Source organism: Dysidea avara, chromosome 2 (genome assembly GCF_963678975.1).
Source record: "Dysidea avara chromosome 2, odDysAvar1.4, whole genome shotgun sequence".
NCBI lineage: Eukaryota > Metazoa > Porifera > Demospongiae > Dictyoceratida > Dysideidae > Dysidea > Dysidea avara.
In genome coordinates this window covers 13762720-13789245 of record NC_089273.1, presented here as the reverse complement: position 1 = coordinate 13789245, position 26526 = coordinate 13762720, and the positions used below count along the sequence as shown (strand labels likewise).

The 26526-nt window shown below is 37.6% G+C and overlaps 3 protein-coding genes, 1 long non-coding RNA gene and 1 pseudogene across 7 annotated transcripts in view; 2 read left to right on the top strand and 3 right to left on the bottom strand.

Annotated features, from left to right (window-relative positions):
* Positions 1-26526, top strand: part of LOC136246656 (uncharacterized) — a 275289-nt gene that overhangs the window by 41453 nt on the left and 207310 nt on the right. The gene's annotated exons all lie outside the window — the stretch shown is intronic.
* On the top strand, positions 3304-4744 carry LOC136246302 (zinc finger MYM-type protein 1-like; annotated as a pseudogene).
* On the bottom strand, positions 13066-14348 carry LOC136243367 (uncharacterized). Of its 2 annotated transcripts, XR_010694861.1 has the most exons (7): positions 14262-14303; positions 14123-14209; positions 13997-14065; positions 13590-13948; positions 13439-13538; positions 13323-13381; positions 13066-13269 (listed from the first exon to the last, which is right to left on the bottom strand). XR_010694861.1 is itself a non-coding variant. In XM_066034886.1 (5 exons), the coding sequence occupies exons 1-4, from the start codon at positions 14302-14304 to the stop codon at positions 13817-13819; spliced, it is 309 nt and encodes a 102-aa protein (XP_065890958.1). In that variant the 5' UTR covers positions 14305-14348; the 3' UTR covers positions 13443-13538; positions 13590-13816. The 2 variants fall into 2 exon arrangements, 1 of the variants encoding a protein (XP_065890958.1); XM_066034886.1 differs by lacking the exons at positions 13066-13269; positions 13323-13381 and having other exon boundaries at positions 13443-13538; positions 14284-14348.
* On the bottom strand, positions 14391-16562 carry LOC136246661 (uncharacterized). The gene is made up of 6 exons (XM_066038196.1): positions 16096-16562; positions 15863-16039; positions 15179-15256; positions 14706-15119; positions 14556-14627; positions 14391-14506 (listed from the first exon to the last, which is right to left on the bottom strand). Exons 1-6 carry the CDS (start codon positions 16520-16522, stop codon positions 14475-14477), a joined length of 1200 nt encoding a protein of 399 aa, XP_065894268.1. The 5' UTR covers positions 16523-16562; the 3' UTR covers positions 14391-14474.
* Positions 22211-22762, bottom strand: LOC136243361 (uncharacterized). The gene is made up of 3 exons (XR_010694858.1): positions 22642-22762; positions 22300-22578; positions 22211-22241 (listed from the first exon to the last, which is right to left on the bottom strand). It is a non-coding gene; the product is annotated as an uncharacterized lncRNA (long non-coding RNA).

Genomic DNA, 26526 nt, shown 5'->3' with positions numbered 1-26526 from the left:
CCAATATGTTCACTATAAATTTGAAGCCAAATGCTACTTTAATCTCCAATCACTTTGTATGAATAACTCTGTAACATGGACTCAACATATTATATTGTAATCGTATGTGTGTAAAATGTGTATAGATCTGCACTTGGCAATTGGAGAAATTGATGTATTCCAATCCAGTATTGTTGCCAATTGCAAATGCAAGATCATCTACAACATGATCATTTAATACAGATGAACTGACATTCAAATGTTTTAAGGAACTAAGTAGCTTCAGACTGGCAGTAACTTTCCTAATTTCATTTTCAGATAAACTGCAGTTACTCAAATCTAGATATTCTATGTTAGAATTATTTGCAATGCAGTCACTTAGTGCAAAAGCAGTTTGAAAGTTGATAATGTTGTTTCTTAAATTTAGATGCCTTAAAGCAGTCATACTTGCAAGAGACTTTACAATGGCAAGAAAAGATTGTTCATACAAGTTGCAGTTACTCAAACATAAGTGTTCAAGTTCAACACCTTGGGTGAATGTGTAAGCCAATTCATTGGCAGCTTCTGCAGTGGAGTAACTATAACCTATATCAAGGTAAGATAAGTTCTTTAAATGCATTAGGCTCTTCACAATTTTCATAAGTCAATTTGGCTGTAGCTGACATTTGAGCACATCAAAATGGTATATTGCAGGGTTTTTAGCAGTGGTAGCTGCTACAAAACCTGTTGCTTTGTTAGTTACTCTGATGCCACTTATATTAAGATACGTACCTTAACCGAGTGAGTGTTGACATAGCTTTAGCTAAGCTTTAACTACTATATGAAACATGTACTCACATAAGAAACAATTTGAAATGTTTATATGCTTCAAACTTGTATTATTTTCAATTGTACTTGAAATAGCTGCAAAAGGAATACTGCTTGAGTTTACATCTAGATGCTCTAATGATGACAAGGCTGCAAGAGCACTAAACATCTTCTTATGACTACAGTTGCTTAGTGTAAGGTGTGTCAATTGTTTATTAATCTTTCATTATACAGTGGAACCTCCCTTATCCGGACCTCTATTATCCGGGCACCTCCATTGTCCGGACCTCTATTACCCGGGCACCTCCATTGTCTGGACAACCCAAATTGGTCATGTGGCTTGTAGTTTATTGACCATAATGAAGTTTGGTTTAGATAAAAGTACAAGGAGGGAGCCCAAAGATTGCTGTTTACCTGTTTGGTGGCTTGTTTATTCTACTACTAATAACTGCCACTTGGTTGCTAGGTGATAATGCATTTTTACAGCCCAGGGGAGTAACCATGAATGTTCTGTAGTGACTTCCCCTCTGTCTACTAAACTGCATAGCACTAACTGATAGCAATAACAACATTATTTGTATTTAAGTTAGTCACTTTAGCATAATAGCATGTTATTCTTAGTTACGGACATTTCTGAGATACGGACAGTAGTATGTACCAGACCGCCTGGATAAGAGAAGTTCCACTGTACCCATATATGGATCTTCCTCTTCACCTTCATCTTTGTGTCTAATTACAACTTGCTGAATAATATCGTCAATGGAAAAGTACATATGAGGACTGTTTTCAGATACTGGTGCACTTAAGTGAGCAAAGTTTAAATCAACTTGAACTAATTGTTTTAATACTTTACATGAAGATAATACTTCAATAACACTTCTTTCATTCAAACCGCTCATGGACAGTTTCAGGAATTTAATCTTTTGATTCTTATTAATTGTTTTAGCCAGGTTAGCAGCTGTAATATCAGTGATTTTATTTATACTTAAGTCTAATGTATTTAGTGATGAAGTATAAGTTAATTTTGCTAATATCATGATAGATTGAGGTTTCTTCTAATTTACAGTTTGACATTTTTAAACAACTCAGTGAGTGCGTTAGTATATTTCTAACAATACAATCAACAGCTTGGTTTGGAATATTGCAATTGCTAATACAAAAGGTCTCTAATGAAGTAGTTTGTCTTAAGCTTTGTGCAATAATAATAATACCTTCAGTTTGAAGGTTAGTATTAATTTTGCTAAATTAAGGTGCATTAGAGAATTCATCTTTCTCAATGTTTTAGCCAATTTGGCTTCTGCTGCATCAGAAATTCTACATATTGTAACTCAAAATTAAATATCTTATAGATTTTGAAACTATGAACATTGCTTCAGCTATCTTTATAATAGTTGCTTCTTTTAGGTTACAATTGGAGATCTCAAGGTGAGATAAAGTTTCATTTTCGGCAATTATAGAAGAGAGAGCATCTTGACAATAGTTAACAACATTGGTGGAGTTTATTACAAAATGTGTCAATGAAGTGGCATCCTGCAAACTCTTCAATATTATCATTAATTGCTTGCCACTCAAGTTCAGGTTCGTTATGTTTATTTTAGTCAAAGTATCTGAGTCAGTGGAAAGAAGTGTTGCAATATCATTGGCTTTATCATCAGTCACATAAGCATTTGAAACACTACAACTCGTGAATGTATTAATCTCTTTCATTATGTTTTTCATCTTTATTGCATCCTTAATTGCAAACAGTTCCCTTGTTATGAATATAGTGAAATTTGCTTGTTGTGATTGAAATCTGATGCCCTTTTGTGTAGAGAATGGCTTTCCATGCTCATCATCAGTATCTATGGAATACAAGATGCTTTTCAACAATAATAAATTGTAACTTCCATTTTTTAGCAACTACAGCAAATAGTTCATATTGACAATACTGCACAGCATTTATGTAACTTATTTCAAGCCAGGTCAATGAAGTTGAACACTCTAACTTTTGAGTATTAGCATTATTTGTTGGTCACTCAATTTAAGGTTTTCCAATTTTAATTTTGATAAAGTACTCACAGTAACTAATGTCACAATATTCTTAGCTATGTCATCATTCACATCAACATTAAAAATATTTAGGCTTTCTGTTTTCTTCAATACACTTGTCAGGGCTGGAGCCCACGGTCCGGCCGGTCCGGCATTGGCCGGACCACTTTTTCAGAACAAATTAAAATATTTTTTTTTGAGTAGCTAAGTAAATCAATGGTGGTTTTGAGTTGCAACTTGCACGTGCGAGGCAGCATACTTTGAAGATAATTATTGTATTATGGCAGGAGTTACTTTCCCTGATAGTCCTAGTGCTCCACATCAACCTACAAGGATAAATTTTCCCAAGCGGTCTTTTGGGAAGAAAGTTGTAGCCGTAGCTACGTGCATTCCAAGCATCATGGTTTTACTACAATAATCAGTGCTCTTGGGCTTTTAAACCTATCAGTAACTAAATTACGTGGCCAATGCTACAATGGAGCTAGTTCAATGCGTGGAATCAAAAATGGTGTAACAAAGCAAATTACAGATCTAGAATCTAGAGCTCTTTATACTCACTGCTATCATGGTCATTCCCTTAATTTAGCTGCTAGTGATGTCATAAAGCAATCTAAAATTTTTCAGGATACCAGCCATGAGATAACAAAACTCATGAAGTGCTCTCCTCGAAGGGACAACATATTTCATGGCTTGAAGGATACATCGTCTACTGCAGATAGCAATTCACCTGGAATCCGGGTACTTTATCAAACTAGATGGACAGTGCGAGCAGATTCCCTTGCTAGCATTATTAATAATTATACAGTACTGCTAAGTACTTGGGAAGAGGCCCTTGAAGCTACCAAGGACACTGAAACAAAAGCTCGCATTCAAGGTGTAGCATCACAAATGTGTACCTTTAAGTTTCTTTTTGGGTTAATGTTAGCTGAAATGGTTTTGAAGCACAGTGACAACCTAGTCGCACTTTACAACACAAGGCCATGTCAGCAGCTGCTGGCCAGAGAGTAGCTCAAATGACAGTGCAAACACTGCCATCAATTCGAAATGATGAGTCATTTCACTTGTTTTGGGAAAAAGTTTCTTTACTTGCAAAATCATTGGAAGTAGATGAACCACAATTGCCTCATCGTTGCAAACGGCCTAGCCGGTATGAAGAAGGAACTTCAGCAGGTGACTTTCCAAGTGACCCAAAAGATCTGTTTCGCCAGCAGTACTTTGAAGCTATTGATTTGATTATTGTATGCATTAATGATCACTTTGATCAACCAGGCTACAAGATATACCGTCAGGCAGAGGAGTTACTTTTAAAATCTTGCAAGAAGGAGCCTTTTCAATCAGAACTAGACTTAGTACTAAATTTTACAAAGATGACTTTGAACAAAATCTACAACTTTCCACCATTGCACTGGACTTTAAGTACGACGGTAAATCCTATATCACAATTTTTGATGTAGAAGAGTATTTTCATTTACTGTCTACCAACCAAAGAGAACTGTTGTCACAAGTCTGTCGTTTGTTGCAAATGGTGATGCCTGCAACCAATGCTACCTCAGAATGTTCCTTCAGTGCTTTAAGAAGGGTTAAAAGCTATCTTAGAAACACAATGGGACAAGAAAGCTTAATTCACTTATGGTACTACATGTACATAAAGAGTTGGCAGATCAGTTGAATCTTAAAAATGTAGCAAATGAATTTATCAGTGGACATGAGTCAAAACATTCCTTGTATGGATGGTTTGAGTAATAATTATTAGTTGTAAGTCTGAAATGTATGCTATACAGAATTTAACAAATATCAACAGTTCAACAGTGCTGTATTCATTCTGAGTTCACTCCTTGTTTATAACTTGACTACAGACATCTACATACATAAATGCATGAAAGTGACAGAATTATACAACAGTTTGTATGACTGGTGATAATGGTGATTGCGGATACACATCAGTTTCATTATACCTTTATCTTTCTGCAAAAGAGAAAATACTAATAATCAGCTCTATATGTGTATATAAATATATCTAATCCAAAACAGCCAAGCTGTAAAAAAAGGGTGCGGCCCTCAGAAAAGCTATGGTGAAAAAAGATGTGAAATCCAAGGTGGCGGCCAAGAAATGGCTGTGATGGTAGGTTAATGGTAAAAATTTTAATAATGACAATTCAGGTAAATTTTGTGAAGCGGCACAAAAATTCACTTGAATGTTGTTATTAATTTTTTTACCATTAACCTACCATCACAGCCATTTCTTGGCCGCCACCTTGGATTTCACATCTTTTTTCACCATAGCCTTTCTGAGGGCCGCACACTTTTTTTACAGCTTGGCTGTTTTGGATTAGATTTCATTTCTTTTTGTATTTGTATACCCCAAAGCCGGCCTATGGCCAGCTTTGGGACTTTCTTAACCTATGTTTTTTTCTTTACTACAGGAAGAAGAAAAGATGAAGTAGATGTACTTTAAATATTTTATCAGTAAATGTACAAATTATATATTATTATATAATACATATGTGACCGGATTTGCGAAAAGGGGCCTTCCACACACATCCAATTTGCCAACTTTGACTATTGATAACTTCAGATTGGAAAGAGCTATTGCCTTGAAATTTGGGCAGTGGTGATTTCTTTGCAGCTGAACTTTCCACATGATGGTTTCTTTGTAGCTGAACTCTCTACAAGGTAATTTCTTCTAGCTGATCTCTCTACAGGGAGATTTGTTTGTAGCTGAACTATCTACAAGGTAACTTCTTCTAGCTGATCTCTCTACAGGGTGATTTGTTCGTAGCTGAATTCTGTACAGGTGATTTGTTTGCAGCTGAGCTCTTTACAAAATGGTTTCTTTGTAGCTGAACTCTCTACAAAGTAACTTCTTCTAACTGATCTTTCTACAGGGTGATTTGTTTGTAGCTGAACTATCTACAAGGTAATTTCTTCTAGCTGATCTCTCTACAGGGTGATTTGTTTGTAGCTAAATTCTGTACAGGTGATTTGTTTGCAGCTGAGCTCTTTACAGAATGGTTTCTTTGTAGCCGAACACTCTAAAAGGTAACTTCTTCTAACTGATCTTTCTACAGGGCAATTTGTTTGTGGCAGAATTTTATACAGGGTGATTTCTTTTCAGCTGAACTCTCTACATGGTGGTTTCTTTGTAGCTGAACTCTCTACAAAGTAATTTCTTCTAGCTGATCTCTCTACAGGGTGATTTGTTTGTAGCTGAATTCTGTACAGGTGATTTGTTTGCAGCTGAACTCTTTACAGAATGGTTTCTTTGTAGCTGAACTCTCTACAAGGTAACTTCTTCTAACTGATCTTTCTACAGGGTGATTTGTTTGTAGCTGAACTATCTACAAGGTAATTTCTTCTAGCTGAACTCTCTACAGGGTGATTTGTTTGTAGCTGAAATCTGTACAGGTGATTTGTTTGCAGCTGAGCTCTTTACAGAATGGTTTCTTTGTAGCTGAACTCTCTACAAGGTAACTTTTCTAGCTGATGTCTCTACAAGGTGGCTAGTTTGTAGCTGAACTCTCTACATGGTGGTTTCTTTGTAACTGAACTTTCTACAAGGTGACTTCTTCTAGCTGATTTTTCAAAAGGGTGATTTGTTTGTAGCTTCACTCTCTACAAGGTAACTTCTTCTAGCTGATCTCTCTACAGGGAGATTTGTTTGTAGCTGAACTCTCTACAGGTGATTTGTTTGAAGCTGAACTTTCTAAATGATGGTTTCTTTGTAGCTGAACTCTCTACAAGTTAACTTCTTCTAGCTGATCTCTCTACAGGGTGATTTGTTTGTAGCTGAATTCTGTACAGGTGATTTGTTTGCAGCTGAGCTCTTTACAAAATGGTTTCTTTGTAGCTGAACTCTCTACATGGTAACTTCTTCTAACTGATCTTTCTACAGGGCAATTTGTTTGTGGCACAATTTTATACAGGGTGATTTCTTTGCAGCTGAACTCTCTACATGGTGGTTTCTTTGTAGCTGAACTCTCTACAAGGTAACTTCTTCTAGCTGATCTCTCTACAGGTTGATTTGTTTGTAGCTGAACGATCTACGAGTGAACTTCTTCTAGCTGATCTCTCTACAGGGTGGTTTCTTTATAGCTGAACTATCTAAAAGGTAACTTCTTCTAACTGATCTTTCTACAGGGCAATTTGTTTGTGGCTGTATTTTCTACAGGGTGATTTTTTTGCAGCTGAACTCTCTACATGGTGGTTTCTTTGTAGCTGAACTCTCTACAAAGTAATTTCTTCTAGCTGATCTCTCTACAGGGTGATTTGTTTGTAGCTAAATTCTGTACAGGTGATTTGTTTGCAGCTGAGCTCTTTACAGAATGGTTTCTTTGTAGCTGAACTCTGTACATGGTAACTTCTTCTAACTGATCTTTCTACAGGGCAATTTGTTCGTGGCAGAATTTTATACAGGGTGATTTCTTTGCAGCTGAACTCTCTACATGGTGGTTTCTTTGTAGCTGAACTCTCTACAAGGTAACTTCTTCTAGCTGATCTCTCTACAGGGAGATTTGTTTGTAGCTGAACTCTCTACTGGTGATTTGTTTGAAGCTGAACTCTCTAAATGATGGTTTCTTTGTAGCTGAACTCTCTACAAGTTAACTTCTTCTAGCTGATCTCTCTACATGGTCATTTGTTTGTAGCTGAATTCTGTATAGGTGATTTGTTTGCAGCTGAGCTCTTTAAATAATGGTTTATTTGTAGCTGAACTCTCTCAAGGTAACTTCTTCTAGCTGATGTCTTTACAGGGTCACTAGTTTGTAGCTGAGCTCTCTACATGGTGGTTTTTTTGTAACTGATCTCTCTACAAGGTGACCTCTTCTAGCTGATCTTTCTACAGGGTGATTTGTTTGAAGCTGAACTCTCTACATGATGGTTTCTTTGTAGCTGAACTCTCTACAAGGTAACTTCTTCTAGCTGATCTCTCTACAGGGTCATTTGTTTGTAGCTGAATTCTGTATAGGTGATTTGTTTGCAGCTGAGCTCTTTAAATAATGGTTTATTTGTAGCTGAACTCTCTCAAGGTAACTTCTTCTAGCTGATGTCTTTACAGGGTCACTAGTTTGTAGCTGAGCTCTCTACATGGTGGTTTTTTTGTAACTGATCTCTCTACAAGGTGACCTCTTCTAGCTGATCTTTCTACAGGGTGATTTGTTTGAAGCTGAACTCTCTACATGATGGTTTCTTTGTAGCTGAACTCTCTACAAGGTAACTTCTTCTAGCTGATCTCTCTACAGGGAGATTTGTTTGTAGCTGAACTCTCTACATGATGGTTTCTTTGTACGTGAACTCTACAAGGTGATTTCTTCTAGCTGAACTATCTCTTTCCATAGTTGCATAAACTCCCTACAAGGTAACTTCTTCTAGCTGATCTCTCTACAGGGTGACTTGTGTGTAGCTGATCTCTAAACAGGTTTCTTATTTCTAGCTGATCTCTTGAATTCTCTTCAGGGTGACTGCTCTATTAGAATGACTGCTCTATTAGAGTATCTCGATCTCGCACTTGCTGCACCAAGTTGGATTTCGTGTTATAACTCCGTGGCTTTAAGTCTGATTCTTCTACACCATTGATGAGCCTTTCTAAGATGATTACTCCATCTGTACAACGATTTTCAAAGCATTACCTCAAGCGGTTTATCTGGTAGGCGTGGCAAGCAGTCGTTTTTATTAGCTGATCTCGATTGCGTAATTGTTACATACTGTTGGTTTTTTCGTTGTATCTTCCTGGTTTTTAGCTCGATTTCTTTCAAACCACAAAAGGTTTGAGGTTCAATAGTTAACCTATTCACCCACCGATTTTCAGCTTCTTCCCATACGCGGTTTACCCTGTAGGCGTGACAACATATTGGTGCTATTTTTCGCGAATAATCGCTCATAACTCTGCCTGTTTATCGTATTCCAGCCAAAGTTGGTACCGTGATGCGCCTTTATATCCCCTTCTGTGTGCCAAATTTCAAGGCAATCGAATATGGCGTTCTAGTTTTATAGCAGTTTTTGTAAGTGTGCGACAAGAAAAAGAAAAATAAGAAGAAAAAAAACCTAAGAAACTGAGCCAATTTTTGAAGTCGCATATCTCAGGAACGCGCTAAGCGATTTCGCTCAAATTTGGAATGTGGAGTGCGGAAGTTGGAGGGCATGTTCACAGCAAAAATCGTCTTATTTCATCAAGGAAGCACAGAGCTACGGAGGTGCGCAAATTGCGTTTTCTTTCTTCCTGTCAATATACTCACGGGTGTTACGCGCCGGCTTCTTGGGCCGCACGACACACTACCATGTGTCTTGATACATGTACAGTGTAGTGTATAGATACAGTGCAGTATAAGGCTAAAAGACACCCAAATAGGTACTAGAATTTGTTCTAATGTCAATGCTAAAATAGCCATTAAATGCAATCTCAAACATCAAAATTTTACACTGTAAAAAAAGGATTTTTCATTGTAACAAAAAGCTTGTTATCTCTGCTGCAAAAAACAGCAAACACTTCATTTATTAAAATAACAACGGGGAATTTTTGCTGCTATAACATCATTTTCTTGTTAAAGTAAAAAATTGTCGTTACACTAGCAGTCACTTTTCGTTACAACATCTAGAATGTTAAAACAGCAATTAACAGTTCTGCTGAAACAACGTATGCTTTTTGTCATTTTGTTTGGCATTTTTTACAGTGTAAAAATTTCCTGGGTGGGGAATGCCCCCAGACCCCCTGGATTGGCATGCTTACGAATGCTGTATGTGCAAAAGCACATGCAAAGTGTGTCTAATCCACTTGAGTAATAATTTCATAAATATAGTTAGTTACTTCCAAAAAATGGCCTGACCACTCAAAATTTCTGGGCTCCGTCCCTGACACTTGTCATCTCTATTGCTGGTGGAATTTCTTTAAAAATTTGAATTTATTATGTTTGTGCCATGTCACTTCAAGCCTAGTACTCCCTTTTGAAAAGAAATATCTTTCATGATCGTCAAAGTTGTTTGTAAAGAGAAAATCTTTTTCTGCAATGAACAAGTTAATATTCAGAAGATTTTCAATTGCACTTAAAAGATGACGAGGCTGCAAGGAATAGATGAATACTGGATAAATTTTGAACTAAACCAACATCTTGTACATGGAATCTACAGTTGAACATCAACAAGTTGATGTTTGACCATCTAAAAACCAAGCGCTAACAATGCATCACATTATAATGGTACATGTAATCTACCTTTCCTTTTGCAGATATTTGCTACTGTTATGATTAGAGAAGAATGAACAATGCTGTATGGAGTGCAAGCACAAGAAGTTGACAATTACTGTATTTGTGTAGTTAGCTTTATGCGTTAAATTCATGCAACTGTGTAATGAAACTATCTGTTCACTATCTTAGTAGGTTATAATATGGAGAGAGATGTCTTGTTTTGTCAAGACAATATACTACACAAGTACAGGATCAGGAGTACCATGCACTGGGTGGACTGTACAGGAGCCCTGGCAAGACTTACAGTAATACAACAATAATAATTATAGTATGCAGAAAAGTTTAGTTTAGGCAAACCAATAGATCCCAGCCGGAGAGGCTCTAGAATTAAGAGTATTGTATGAGCAAGAGACAGCAATGAGAGCAGCCTGCTCAAACAGGGATCTTATTGTCTTCTCTGTCACTTTACAAACATTGGCCACTTGGGTGATTGTGTTTGGCATAGAATGGCCTAAACAGCCAATCTTGATGGAAATGTAATGAATATATAAGCCAGAAAGGTGAAGGTAATATTGCAAACAGCTATACCAATCATCCTTCTGAGCACTAGTAGTCGAAAGATGTTGTTGGGTATTGGCAGGGATAGTTAGTTCAAACACCAACACCAAGTGAGGCCTGCTAAGGGTGTATCTTGAGTTCATAATATCAGCACTGAATACATACTCTTGATATTATGGTCGAGCTGAAGCAGCTGCATTCAGTGGACACCCAAGGAAACTCCCGGCTATAGGGTTATATTATAGTATTGGACACACACAATGTTTCTTTCAAATAGGCACAACAATATTCTACCTCCATGTATTCACGCTCAGTGACTGCAACCATTTATATAGCGCAACTGTGAGCTCCAGTGTCAATGGTCTGATTCAAGAGCGTTTTGAAACATCTGTCTTCTTCCCATCTAACTTTATTAAACGTCTGTACTACAATGAATTGTAGCATTCACATCAAAAGATATTCGTTACCAAACTACCGTAAGAAAGGAAATTTTGATGTCAAAAAATTTGACGAATTTGACGAATCGGTTTAATTCGTCAAATTTAAATTCGTCAAATGTTGATAAGCGCCCTTAAAAGTACAGGTTTTACCTAAAATTTCTTCTTTTTCGTCAACATTTTATTCGTCAAATATGCTGAAGTCTGAATTCGTCAAATTTTTTTGACGTCAAAATTTCCTTGCATATGTTGCATCCCGTACGCGTATTTTGTCCCATACGCGTATGGGACAACCCATACGCGTATGGGATATCCCGTACGCGTATGGGCATCCCGTACGCGTATAGGGCCCCGTACGCGTACGGGACGATATAATTTAATTCTGAGGCGCTTAGCGTTGCTTGCATAGATTCAACTGGGTTTACAAATACGTAGCTTTTGCAGTTCAGTTTCATTAAATATACCTTTGTTTTGGTTGTACTACCTACTGGCATATACTATGTAGAAATTACATAGCTAGCACACTGCTGTCGCGCTTATTTGTAGCTAGCTAGCTAGCTATTTGTTTGCCTCATAGTAGAGTAGTTATGAGACACTTAACTTCAAAGCATTGCTATTACCTTAAACTGTAACCCTGGTATTTCACAATACTATAATAGGGAAAGGTATGCCCATAAACTATATTATCCTAAAATTTCAAAAAATTTCATAACATTTGGTGGTCTGTTTAATCATTTTTTGGAACACTGTAGGTGTGCATATTATGAGACATATGGGGGTATTATGAGACGCTGTGCTTGCAAGTTGACTATTTCGTGTTTGATTATGGTAAATTTCATATGTAAGAGGTAGCAGGGACACTGTAGACAGTCAAAGTAGATTAGTTGACTTAGTACATGCACTTCACATCTTCGTACTCTTTACTGCATAGTGAGTGGTACAAAGACAATCATTGAGAGTACTCCATATGATATAGCAAATTTTAGGAGCTATATTATTCCCTAATTAGTAGTGTGGTTGACTTATAATCACTATTTGTGATGATCTGAATAGGTACTATCTCTTTACTCCTGAATCTGCAGGATTTAACCCACTACACTTGTTTTAAGCCATGTGACCCATATTACCCCCTGTCCCATAATACCAGCCTCAACTCTACTTCGCGCACGTTTCTTCTCCATGCTATAAGCTGCTATGTGCTGCATGTATCATATATCTGGCCTTCACCATTCAAATCATGTGGAGCATGCATATGTTGATTAAATCAGATGAACTTCTTGAGTAGTCTAGCAACCTTTTGGGCTAGCTAGTCACGAGTCCCTTGAACAAATCAGGCATCATTCTGCCTGTCCAGTAAAATATTTACTTATTTATTTATTTGCAATGTACAAACTCAATTTGAGTATTAATTCTATAATCTATAATTACTAATTGTTCTTAATGGAGTAGCGATGGGCATGTCAGTCTGCCTGTCCAGTATAATAGATAAATAGCAAATTATTTATATAGCACACCATAAATATCTAGCTATTCTATTATGTGACTGGACATATACCAGTGGTCAAATGCATGCTGGGTAGAAATTAATGTGAATTATTGTGTAAGCAGAACTATGGTAAGTTAGTATAAATAGCTACATGCACAGCACAACATGCAGTACCGGGTAAATCATTAAAGTCGATTGAAAGCTGCGATTCCATGAATCAATATAATTATTATTAGCTATAACAAGCCAGGTCATAAATTAATGCATATAAATTAGACATGGACTAAGACTACATACTTATAACATAATAGTGCTGTCAGACCTTCAGTGCAGCTGGTCACTGTAAAGCTTTACAAACAAAAGCAAACAGCACAGCTAACATAATACCCATGCACTAACACAGAGTTCAGTCCAAGAGATTCGTTTCAACTAGTTAACGCAAGCGTAAGTGAGACTGAAGTTTACACATCCACTTAACGGTATATAAAACTACTAAAAATCGACTGATTTTCTGACATAGGATCACATAATCATAATATCTATTCTGCACTAAGCAGTAGCAGTGCTAGCTCTACACCATGCATGTTCGCTGGGGGCCAAACACAATTTTATAAATTATAATATGCCATACATTAATATTTAACCATGATTACATAAAGTCAATTACATAGGTTGCACCAGTAGAACAGCATGGTCCAATAAAGTTAACTATAGGTATATCCTCTGGATTCAACTTAATGCTAATGTGCCTGTTGACACAATTCAGGTGGTACCACGATTCACATGTTCCACAGCCAATCTACGTATATATTCAGCTGATAGTCAATGAAGCAAAGAGCAAACAACACTTACCCAATCCTGTGCTTTAGTAGCAGTGAATGAGCAGGTCCTGCAATGCTCTTCTATGGGTTCTGCAAACAAATAGATTGCTAACAACACTCATAAGTACCTTACAACTGCTTGTTTACCTGAATTGTTAAGTATTTCTTTTGCCATCTCTATTCTTAAATCGTGAACTGTTCCAGCATGGATGTTCATTGGTAAATGTCTTAAATATTGTTCAGCAAACTATTTTAGAAATTCTTTATGTTGTGTTGCAGAATATACTTAAGGCCATACCTTCATAACATAAACTCCACAAGACAAATTGTCTTCCTGTATACTGTGTGGAGGCGTAACGACTTCCCATACATACTTCTTTGGCCAATATCCACCACAATATTGATAGGTGCTGTAAGCGCTGCAAGAGAATTATATGCAAATAGCCAGGGATTATATGCAAATAGCCAGGGAGTTCAAAGAATGTGTTCCTGTTGATATGCAAATTAATGTGTATACATACTTAACTAACTATGTGTGCAAAATATTAACTGTACTAACTTCCAGTATTTTCTTATCCTTTGTATTAGTCTATGATCTCTTTCTTCATACTTCTTTGGGTCAATGTAGAGAACCTTTCCATTCTTTGGTTCGACGATCTAAAGAAATAGTAGCTATAAAGATATAAATGTACAAATATGTCTGACCACCAATATCCAGTGCATCTTCTGGTAGCAGTAAGGTCCAATGAGGGCATTGTAATGAGACAAATCAACCTGCAGAAATATATGTATACAGGTGTCTGTAAGTCCTCGTAAAGTACCAACTCATACATTGCTTAAAACTTTCTTCTTAAGGATATACGTCCCATTACAAATGTCATTCACTGCAGACACGTCCATGATAAATATTTCTTCTTCCTGTGTTTGGAAGTGAGCATGCACATAATGCATACATTCATATGCACTAGACTTTTCTATGTATTATCTCTAACCTTTTTGTTGGCACGGATCATGTATAGTAGATAAGATGCTATCAACTATATACAACATATATACATATATGCTTGCTTGCATAAAGTTTACAAGCACGTACTTCATCAGTAACCCATCCACTGGTGTCGATCAGTGACAGAATTCTCTCGTCGTAAACTTTGTAACTACCAAACTTCGCTTCAAAAAGCATCTAGGTTTTGTTTCTGATTCTCATTAATCGGCCTGCATGATAGCAATATTATGCAGACAGATGATATACCGGGCACAAAACCTTCGGTTTGATAATCATTTTCATCAACTTCTTCATCTGATGAATTAGGACAATACTGATGAACTACCCCTCCTGCAAAATAAAGATGAAAATGAATGAATGAAAAGTGTAGATAGAGAAAAGTAGTTACAGCCTACAAAATATCCTTACGGGATTTGTGCAAGTGGAAATAGTCAATAAGTACATTAGCCATTGTAGGCTCTTCTTGATTCAATAAGTCGGCTGTTTGTTTGTTTGTCTCTACATCATCCTTCAAATCATACATTTTGTTGGTAAACGTTTGCACAACTGTGATTGGAACTGGTTCCTTGTGAGCATAGCAAAGATCCTTCAAACATTTCTGGTCTTCATAGTTATCCACAACATAGCTGTGCAGAAATGCAGCTGGTAAGTTGGTTTTGAGACTGTTAGATATGTATTCATGGGCAGGCCCACATGGCTTAAACAAAAACGATGGATGGTTCTGTATAATAGTTTTCATCTTCTTGCTAAGTTTCACGATTTTGTCAAACTGAAAGCTGTTCCCTGGTGGAATATCTTCATTGCTGAAAATTTCATGACCCCCTAAAATGTATAATCCATGCAGATTAACACACACCTACATGATTGAATTTATTTCTTACCTTCAAGCTTAGGGCTGGTTTCTTCTACTGACATACTACTGGCTTCTTCTTCTTCTACTCCCTGGACCCCAGAACTACCTGTTGTACCAATTCATCTTATACCGATGATCTACCCGTGCATGTACATTTACTTAGACATATCCATGACAAATATGCTATGTATGGGGAGCATTAAAGATATTTTGTGTGCATGTCCATGCAGATGTTTCAATGCATCTCACTTCAACATAGTACATGCAGTGTACCCTCTACCATTTGGAACCAAGAGTTTGACCAATATGTGACCTGGGCTGACAAAATCAGTCTCTTATAGCCTGTCAAAATTTGACCTACTTTTAAATGCTTGAAGCTACATTACTTTGTCCATGATTATAGCTAGCATCCACATAAACGTTTAACCACTTATGTAAAAATTGCTTATAATTTTAATGAAGTTTACAGAATTATTCTAGGTCAAATACAGTGATGGAGATAGACAAGATTCAGTAAACATGTGTATTTTCGGGATATACACTGATTTTGTCAGACTGGGTCACATATTAATTTTTATGTGGACCAGAACTCATGGGGCTAATATTTTTTGTCCTTATTACAAAGTTATTTTTAGAGACAGGCTCTATTGTAACTATATGTAGCTGTAATATCATGTCTGGCATGATAGTTATTGTATGCATATGTGCTCACATCCATCCCGAGCATTGCTGTATGATGGCTCTAGGTCAACGTGTTCCCTCTTCACTGGAAAGCTACCACTGCCAGTTTGTTTTGTCTTCACTGAGGTGTTTCCTGTACAATTCTCATTAGCTTGTTCACCGGTCTCAGTGTTCAATAGGCAACTATCATCAATGCTAGAATCATCTGCTGTCAAAGTGGAATATAATTATATTATACTACACAAAAATAACTACTATTCATACCGATGACTGAATTCTTGCATCTTGTCCCTTTGTGGCAATATGTTGTGCATTTTACTTTGCTTTTGAAACATACACATTTGCCATTTACACAAACAGATTTGCAATTGCAGTGTGAATCATCAGTTTTCCTTCGATTGAATTTTTTTGCAGCCGATCGCAGTGCTATTGTGGGATCATCTTCCCACCCAGTGGTTTGTACTGTTGCATGAAAGCACTTCTGAAGCTGGTCAGTTCGACATCTTCCTTTCAAAAGTCCATACTCGGTTCTTATTTTGTAAGACCCATGTTGTTTTGCAACCACAACTCCTGGTATTCTTCTCAAATCACCTACACCTCTGTCATGTCGTGGAATCCTTACAGTCACACCATCCCCAATTTTAAATTTTACAGCCTTGATTCTTTTGCTGTTATCATAAAGTTTCTTCATTTTAGCAGCTGAATTTGCAATGTTTTTCTTTGCAAACTGTCTAACTAGGGTTCCACCGATACAGAAAAATACCTACCGATCCGATACCGATACCTAGCAGTAAATTCTCACCGATACCGATAATTGCCATACACTTTGCACGCCTCTCAAGTTAGCTATGTGTGACTGCACTATTAGAATATTTATTGTGCAGTGACTGTTCTATTAGAGTATTTCGATCTTTTTCATGCAAACATAGTAAGTAGCAGTTGCTCAATGTTTAACAAAGCAATTCCAGCACCTTTTATGCTAGAATAATGCTCAACACTATTTCCAGTTTGTTGTACCTCACGTTTTGCTAGCATAGCATTTATGATGATAGTTATGGTGATGACGATTGGCGCGAGTAGTCATTGATCGGTATCGGAGTACCTAGTAACCGATACCGATCGATATAATAATAATAATAATAATTAACTTTACAGTGTACATATACCTACATACATACAAGTTGCAGATGTTGGTAGAGGAACTCACCTAATATCGGACGGGCTCCAAAATCGGACGCAATTACTCGAGCTACAACAGGAATTTTTGAACAACTCATATGTCTTTAGATAGTTCAAGGCTGTGGGACTTTGGGCACCAAGTATCAGCTTTCTCGGCTTCTTTGTCTGGTGGCAGCAGCCCTGCAAAGTCATTTCCGATTAATAAGTATAATCGGAAAAAACAGTCGATTCACGGACACTCACCGTCTACATATCAGACTTGCATTCAATCAACAGTTTTCTACCTTAAAGTAGTAGAGTAACTCATCTACTTTCTAAATATCCCTGGTTTATTAAATCAAATCCTTTTAATCACGAATTACAAATCAAATAAAATGAGACGTCACTGGAGTAATAATCGCACCATAAATTTAAATATACGGAAACTTGATTAAGTATACGTTGTTTGAGATACGTATACGGGAAATGTTCACCGTATACTTTTACAAACACCGTTTACTTCCGTATACTTAAATTCATAGTGCGATTATTACTCCAGTGACGTCTCATTTTATTTGATTTGTAATTCGTGATTAAAAGGATTTGATTTAATAAACCAGGGATATTTAGAAAGTAGATGAGTTACTCTACTACTTAAGGTAGAAAACTGTTGATTGAATGCAAGTCTGATATGTAGACGGTGAGTGTCCGTGAATCGACTGTTTTTTCCGATTATACGTATTAATCGGAAATGACTTTGCAGGGCTGCTGCCACCAGACAAAGAAGTCGAGAAAGCTGATACTTGGTGCCCAAAGTCCCACAGCCTTGAACTATCTAAAGACATATGAGTTGTTCAAAAATTTCTGTTGTAGCTCGAGTAATTACGTCCGATTTTGGAGCTCGTCCGATTTTAGGTTAGTTACTCTATGATAGAGAATTGGGACATATGGCAGCACACTGATGGTCCACTGACATCCTGTGTCAGTGGCCGGAAGCTAAATTGTAGAGTGATTAGCTACAAAGTTTACGTACTAGTCTAAGATTACTTAAAGGGGGGGGGGGGAAATTAACAGTTAAAGGGAGTTGAAGTTAGGTTGGTGAGGGATCTTTGAACACTTTGAGCATGGACATAGAAATGAAAAAGAGCAGGTGCTGTTGGAGGTGAAATTGGCAGTGAAATGATTCCACAGATAATCTAAAAGTTTGGCCTTTATCTTGAGTGGGTTGTCCTGGTAGTTGATAACGGGAAGGGCATTCCAGATGCGAGGAAGCCGGTTAAAATAAAAGTTACTAGTGGAATTGTCAGGTGATCTTGTTTGGAGTAGCTTGTTTCCAGAAGCTAGACGCGTGTGACCAGTTGCAAATTTAATGAAATTATTGATGTCAAATCCATTGTGGGGGTTGTGGAGATTTTTAAGAAAGAACATCACATCATTTACATCAAGAATGTACATCAGGGGTAGCATATGGAGATTAATAAGACGAGACTTGTAGTCAGTAGAGTAATCATTTAGAATGTATTTAGTTGCACGCCTCTGAACACGTTCGAGTTGCTGAATGTGCTTAATTAGGTGGGGTTTCCAGATGACCGAGCAGTAGAAAAACTGGGATCTAACAAGAGAGGTATATAGTCGAGATTTGGCTTGGACATAATTTTGTAGGGAGAAAGATCTTCTTAGAAGTCCAAGTACCTGATAGGATTTGGAGATAATGTGGTTATAGTGAGCATCCCAAGACAGGTCGCTTGATAACATAATTCTTAGATCTTTGTTTGTATCAACACAAGAAATCTGGGAGGCGCCGATATTGTAAGATGTTGGAGATTTCCTTTTAAAAGATAGCAGAAAGATTTTTGATAGACCGAATAGAAGATTCCAGTGGGTACTCCAAAAGTTTAAATTATTTAAGTCTTCTTGAAGTTTAAGTGAATCTAGTGGTGAGGAGATAGTTTTTATGCATTTGGTGTCGTCTGCAAATAGAAACAATAGACAAAATTTAATGATGTCCGGAATATCATTAACATATATGAGAAATAGAAGTGGGCCAAGTATACTTCCCTGTGGGATTCTGGATAGAACTGGGAGAAGGTGAGACAAAGAGTTGTTAATCTTCACACACTGATAACGATTAAGTAGGTATGATTCAAACCATGACCAAAGCTTGCCAGAAATTCCAAGTGATCGAAGTTTGAATAACAGTTCCTTGTGGGGGACACTGTCAAAAGCCTTTTTGAAGTCAAGATAGACTACATCAGTTTGGTCATTAGTACTATGTATGGTGTTCAACATGAGAAGCAACTGTTGCACTGTTGATCGATTTTTTAAGAAGCCAAACTGCTGAGGTGAGAGAAAACTTGAAATGTAAGAAATGGTTTTGTTGTAAACTAGTTGTTCTAATACCTTAGATGTTATACAGAGTAGAGAAATTGGATGATAGTTAGTAACTTGAGTCTTGTCACCAGATTTATGTACAGGAACAATCGTGTGTATGCGCCATTCATAAGGTATGGAGCAACTATTTAAACTGATTGTAAACAAATGGTGCAATGGCTTAGCAAGAATGTTAGCATATTGTTTGAGAATCCTTGGGCTAATACCATCAATACCAGTGGCCTTGTCAGTATGGAGTGAGACGAGTGCTTCATATACTTCCTGTTCAGATATTTGGATTGATACTAAATGACATCTGACAGATGGGTCAATTTTGTCAGGGTAGGGTGGGAGTACGAAGTCTGAGGAGGTAAACACAGAGAAGAAATATTCATTAAAAAGAGTGGCTTTGTCAGCACTGTCAGTGGCAGGAGCACCGTTGTAAAGGACAGAGGATGGTATAGAGCTGGATTTTTTGACACTTCTTATATATTTGTAGACCATGGAGTTACTATTTGGTGCAAAGTTAATTATTAGCTTTCTTTCAAACTCTGACCTGGCTTTATGGATTTCATCAGACAGTGACTGTTCAGCAGTGTGTAAACGATTCCTGATACTGGAGGAGGGAGATCTGCAAAGTCTTCGTTTAAGAGACCTGATACAGTTAATCTGATGTCTGATTGCTGGAGTGAAATATTAGGGCTGATGAGTAGAATTGAGCTTGATCTTTGGAATAAATTTTGCCATGGCGTCGCATAAGGAGGATTTTATATATAACCAGATAAATTCAACATTGTTAGACTGGAAACAACTAGAAAAATCAATATTGCACAGAAAGTTAGTCAGGCCATCGTAGTCTCCCTTATTGTAGTCAAAAATGTAGATTGGTTCAGAGGTGATACTGTGCTGGGTAGTTGATAGCTGGAATTTGAAGCTGATTAAGTAATGGTCAGACTTTGTTACCGGATTTAGATCATTAGATATAACAATGTCTGTGACTGAATCGGGTGAATTAGTGAAGATTAAGTCAAGGGTATTGCCATGAATATGGGTTGGACTGTCAATAACTTGAGAGAAATCATATTGGAATGAAAGATCACATAAGCTTGAAGAAAAATTGCAGTTACTAGACAGAGTGGCCCAATCAATGTCTGGGGAGTTGAAGTCACCAAGTATATAGGTCTTTACTAAGGATTGCATTGTAGTCTCTAAATAGGACAAGAGATCCTGCTTGTATACTTCAGAGCAGTTAGGTGGGTTATAAATAAGACACAGGTTAATAGGTTCATACAACATTAGCTGGACAGTAAGGGCTTCAACTTCATCAGGGATGCTAATAATTCTACTGGGGATCGTCTGTTTAATTGCTATCAGTATACCTCCACCTCTGGTTTTACGATCATGACGGTAGATTGAGAAGGAAGGGGGTAAAATTTCATTGTCGTAGATAAAATTTGACAACCAGGTTTCGGTGATTGCAATAATTTGAAAATCATGCGAGAGGACAAAGCTTGACAGATTAGTTAACTTGTTTACTAGACTACGTGCGTTCCACAAACAGGCACTGAAGTCTAGTCAATTTGACTCTTCCATAGGGGATGGAGTGGAGATTGAGGAGTTGGTGGAAGCATTTGGTACATTGGATGTGGCAGTGTTTGAAACATTGGTCACAGGTTGGAGGCTTGCAGATAGTAAGCAGAGTTGAGAGTTTTGTACTGCTGCATAGAGCTTATGATTGATGTACAGACCATTCCCACGAATTTTGATGTGCTTGCTCTCGGTGCCACTATCAATGAGGCTTCGTCTCTCTTTTAGTAGGATACTTTCGATTTTACGCTCCTCAGCTGACATATCAGGTTTGATTGCTATACCAGATGACAAAGAACTTTTACATGATAGAACAAGGGTAGCTTCAAAGGCTCTCAGGAATTTGACAAGAATGGGGCGGGGGCGAGTATTGCTTTGATCATATTTCCAAGTCTGTGGAAGTCCTTCATTGATTCAGGTGTAATAGATAGCTTGAGGTCGGAGAAAACTTTCATCAAACAGTCAAGGTCATGCTTCGTCCGGTCGTGCTTACTAGTGTTTGCTGGTGATTCCTTTAGGCCATAAACAACAACATTGAATTTCTTGTCAAGTGATGAAGCAGGTTTAGGGATAGATAGTTGATTATTATTTTTAAAGGTTGCAGCAAGGTTGGCAGCAGCATTTTTGGTTGGTGCAATTGGTTGGCTTGGCTTGAGGACTTGGTTGGACCGTTCGGTACCAGAAGCCACCTTAGCTTCAACATTTTCTAGCCTCTTCACAAATGAAGTTTGTTTACGAAGGTCGTCTTCAATCTTGGCAATTTTAGCTTCCAAAGTATTTTGTTTGTCTTGCATTTCGTTAAAAAATTTTAGAGCTCCAGTGACTTTCGGTCGACAAGTGGTACAGAAGAACATTATATTGGGCGACGAGTCGCTCAGGATGTCCTACGCTTCGTCAGAGATGCCAGCACATCGACTGTGTTCCCAATGGTAGCAAAATTCACATAGCAAACCGTTATCTTCAATCGATTGGTCACAAGAAATACACGACTCGGTTTCCCGCCTGAGTGACCCCTTCTTTAGTTTTCTTGGTTGGTGGAGTGGAAATACCAGTCGATCTGTCACGTTTCTTCGGCATTATGGCCGAGTTTGACACGAAGGTCGAGAGGATAGATGAAGGGAATCGAGAGAATTAGAAGGATGAGAGAGAGCAAAAATAACACAACCAACTTGCAATAACACGTTGTTTTTTTTGTTGTTCTTTTATATTAAAAACTCAATATCGGCTCCGATACGATACCGATCCGATTATCGGTGGAACACTATGTCTAACTTCATGGTGCCTGTCTTCATTTTCTGCATTAATAACAAACAAAGCAGCTGCAATGGCAATTTTAAATCATTCCCCTTATACCTGCTGGAATGATAGGTGTCTGCTGTCTGAACTCTGTGTCACCAACACAGGTTCTGGCCTTGGCCACTTCAGGTTGCGTAGCCTTGGTCACCGGATCAGAGTAAGAATCTGTGTTACCTAGCTCTGTCAAATCATCAGTTTCTGTGGGAGGATCCATAATAATGGTCTCTTCTTCTGCCAAACACATTCCTTTCACGGGTTCAGAAGATGGATCTAGACCAAACACCACTTGGTATGGTGATGTTTTAATGGTCGCATGTGGTTGCTTATTGATTGTAACTGGAAAAACAAAATTATATACAATAATTGGCATCAATAGCACCTGTTTTAAATAAAACTTACATTGAACTCTGGGAAGAAACTGAACCCATTCTGTTGTCTTCATGTCAGCCATGAGTGAAGTGAGCATGTGTTTCACCACTCCGTTAGCTTTTTCAACACACCCATTTGATTGGGGGTGCTTGGTCTACCTCGAATTAAAATTGTCTCTTGTCTCCACTCATGAACAATCGTCTCAAAAAGCTATAAAGGAATGCATAAAATACAGCATGCACCTAGACAGTTGTCTTTCCAACCTCATTGTTGAATTCTCGACCATGATCAGATTGGAGTATCTTAGGTACCCCAAGGTATGCGAAAACATATCGTTGCAAGCACAAAACAGTTTCTGCAGCACACTTCCTAGATTGTGCCCATAGAATGGAAAACTTGTTAAAGTGATCTTTGTAATGACCAATCCATCTGTTGTTGCTGTCTGGAATGCTTGACATGTCAATCAAATCAATCTACAATATGAAGTATATATATATAATACACTTATTATGTTATTCCTGCATAAATGGAATATAAAAGCAATATTATTTACCTGTCCACGAACATGGAATCTCTTTGAAATGATGGGTTTCAAAGGAGCTTTTGTTAATTGAGGCTTCTTACAAGAGCAAGTGAGGGCACAGTCTGCAATATTCCTCTACACAAGTTCGTGTTATCCCTTCGTAGTTTGACGAAATCTTCAGGCGAAAGAATGAAAATTATTGTGTGGCAGTGCTTATGCCGCTTACACATACAGTGAAAATATGCATTTTTAATAATGCAATAATGACAATAGCAGCTAGGGAGTGTACATAGTTAATGCATTAATGCTAGCTGATTTATTAATAACACTCACATAATTATATTATACTATTATGCATACCACTGAATAAGTCTTCCTAACACCCGAGTGTGCCGTGCCTTTCTCATGAACAGACTGGATGATATCAAATATATCATCTGTTGTTACTACTCTTCTATAGCCTTCAAACAGAGAATTGGCCGGAACCTATATATATTAATGAAACATCCATACATGTGAAAATAGCTATATTAGCTATATATCTCCTAATACCATACCTGTTTCAGTGCCCATACAAAAGTCTCAATAGTAGCAGTGAAATTTATCCCGTATTTCACTGGTAGCAGTGAAAAAGTTGTAATTGCAATTTCATTGGCTAGAATTTATGTTAACAATTAGTGTTGACACGTGTTTATGACAAATTGCGTACATGGCAACGCTAATGCACAGCATGCGCATATGCAGCGAGTATGGTATTAACTGGGAATAGCATGGGTAGCAGTGAAATTTGGGATAAATACCACTCTTGTTGTATTGGAAATGGTAAATTTCACTCGGCTTCGCCTCGTGAAATTTATCCCCTTTTCCAATACAACACTCGTGATATTTATCCCAAATTTCACTGCTACCCATGCTATTACTAGTACAAATTTTATAGGCAGCTACATAATATATATTTAAAAGATTTAGCCACTCACACATTGAAAGGGTCTGATATATTTTGCGTTAAAAACTTATTTCTCCAATTGCAACAGGGTATAATATTGAGACAGACTGTCAAGTACCCATGTATACTCCATAGTTAATGCCACCGACATGCGCGGTGTTGAAGGAGCGCGCAGCCGCGTTAAACTCACCATGCTCTTGCTCTTTGTAGGAACGATCACAGCATTATTTAATCCAATCTGCGGAAAATCTTTCAGTTCAAACTGCTTCTCCTTGACGTACTGCCTAAATCTTGGTTTAATTTCGTAATCGTCCTTGGAATCACCACCATCTTCCGAGCCATCTTCAGCTCCATGACCAGAGTGGTCTAATGTACGAACGAAAGAGGAACATTGAACTACAGCCTATACTACACAGCCGCTTAGCTACCTTCAAGCAAGGTGGCCTTGATTAAATCGAATTTCTCACGGTTAAACAAAGAATTAGAACGTTTCGCGGCCTGGCTAGCTAGGAACTCGTTAAATTCTCTCCGAACCCTTTCCACGGAAATTTTATCATCCATCACGGCATTCAAGCGGGACTCGATACTCTCAGGTGATACTCTCAGGTCATAAACTATACTGCTAGCAAACACTATAGGATTGCATGCATCAGCACTTGTGGCGGCAAATAAGCTCAGTAAAGCGAGCAGCAAAGATCAAAAGAGAGATGTTAAAATTATAGAGAGAGCATGTATCAGGCACTGATACAGAAATATATATTATCAAGAGTTCATAATATTATGAAGGGAGGTGGCTGGTCCAAGTTCAAGCTGAGAGAATAGAAGTGTAGAATCTACATAAAATATATAATCAACCCAGACTGCTTTTAATTCTGTATATAATATAACCTGTAACTTTAGTTTTGTAATTTAATTTTTTTCCTTGCCATGCCCACTGCTGTCCACTGTTGGTCAGACATGTGGTCGCATGTTGTCCGAGGACACATTCTCTTGTACACAATATAATATAATTTGTTTGTAATCAGTAATTCGTGTTTTCTCAACAATTATTAATGATGGTTTCTTCTTCTATGCATAATATATACATGGACAAAATGAAAGTGAGTTTTAGTAGGACTCGAGCATGATCAATGTATCAGATAATGAGGGTGGTGATAGCTACTGACCATATCCATGGCTGGTGTACGACTTACAGTCTAGATAAACACATGATGAGTCACAGTGTACTCTTAGTACACTGTAGGCTAGCATACTGCAAAGCATGCCCTGCTAGGAATATAAGGGCATTCTTCCCAATTCCCTGAGATTAAAACTATAGAAGAAAATCTTTTAAGTCTAGGATTTGTTTAACTATTCTTACTACCAACTGCCTATGCTATATAGACTCACTTCTCCTCTACATGCTGTCAATGGTATGAAACTAGTATGTAAATGCATAGCCACAGTATTTTATTATTTTTTTGGCAGGAAGTAAAGGCATGCCTATGCAATTCACAGGCCAAGCAAGGTGGGTGCCTAGCCACCCCATCCACTCCCTGGATCAGCCCCGGCCCTATGCATGTGTGGCAAAGGCCACATGGGTGAGTGGTTGCTAGGAGCATGTTCGATTGTTGACTGGATAGCCACTTCACTTCCTGCTTGGATGGCTCCTTGAGGTAATGTTGCTCAGCAGTTGCTATCGGTGATGCTACATATTACTTAATTGCCCCATGCAATGAAGTAATTTTCTCTAGTTATAATGTTGTTTATGACCCACACTGTTAAAAAGGATGTTCCCAGTACACCTTTCGGGGTGTCCCCCACATGTTCCAGAATAGCTAGCTATATACATTAGCTATACACTCCTGCATTTGTTGCACCTTTGCAATTTTAACTCTTCTAAGTGCTGATAGTTCAAATCAGGATTCAGGATACCAGCTGCTTTATCTATAAGTTAGTTTTGCATTAAGAATAAATATTATTCATTTTATTTATTTATTTATTTATTTAATGCTTTATGGTGAAAAATGACACCAAAGGTCTGATGGTAACTTGCACCATCAGCCTGCCTAAATACAAAATTATCTACAATTGTACAATGTTATGTTGATTAATTATAAATGTTTGAAGTTTGTGACTGGAGGTCTGGATTGATGACAGGTTCTGCAAGGACAAAGGAAGTGAAAGGTACAGTCGTTGCTTTCGTCAAAATTCGTTAGAAAGTGATTCCATAAGAATGATTTAAGCTTAGATTTGAGAGTAGAATATGATGTGTTTATATCCATTATCGGCATGGCATTCCACAAAGATGGTAACCGATGGAAATAAGAATGCCGAGCTGTGTTGTTAAGGTGTTGAGGTATCAAGAGTTTATTGCTTGCTCCAGCCCTAGTAGTAGAAGAGTTGAAACTGATAAAGTTGTTGATGTTGAACTGGTAGGTTGGTGACTTTAGTGACTTGATAGCAA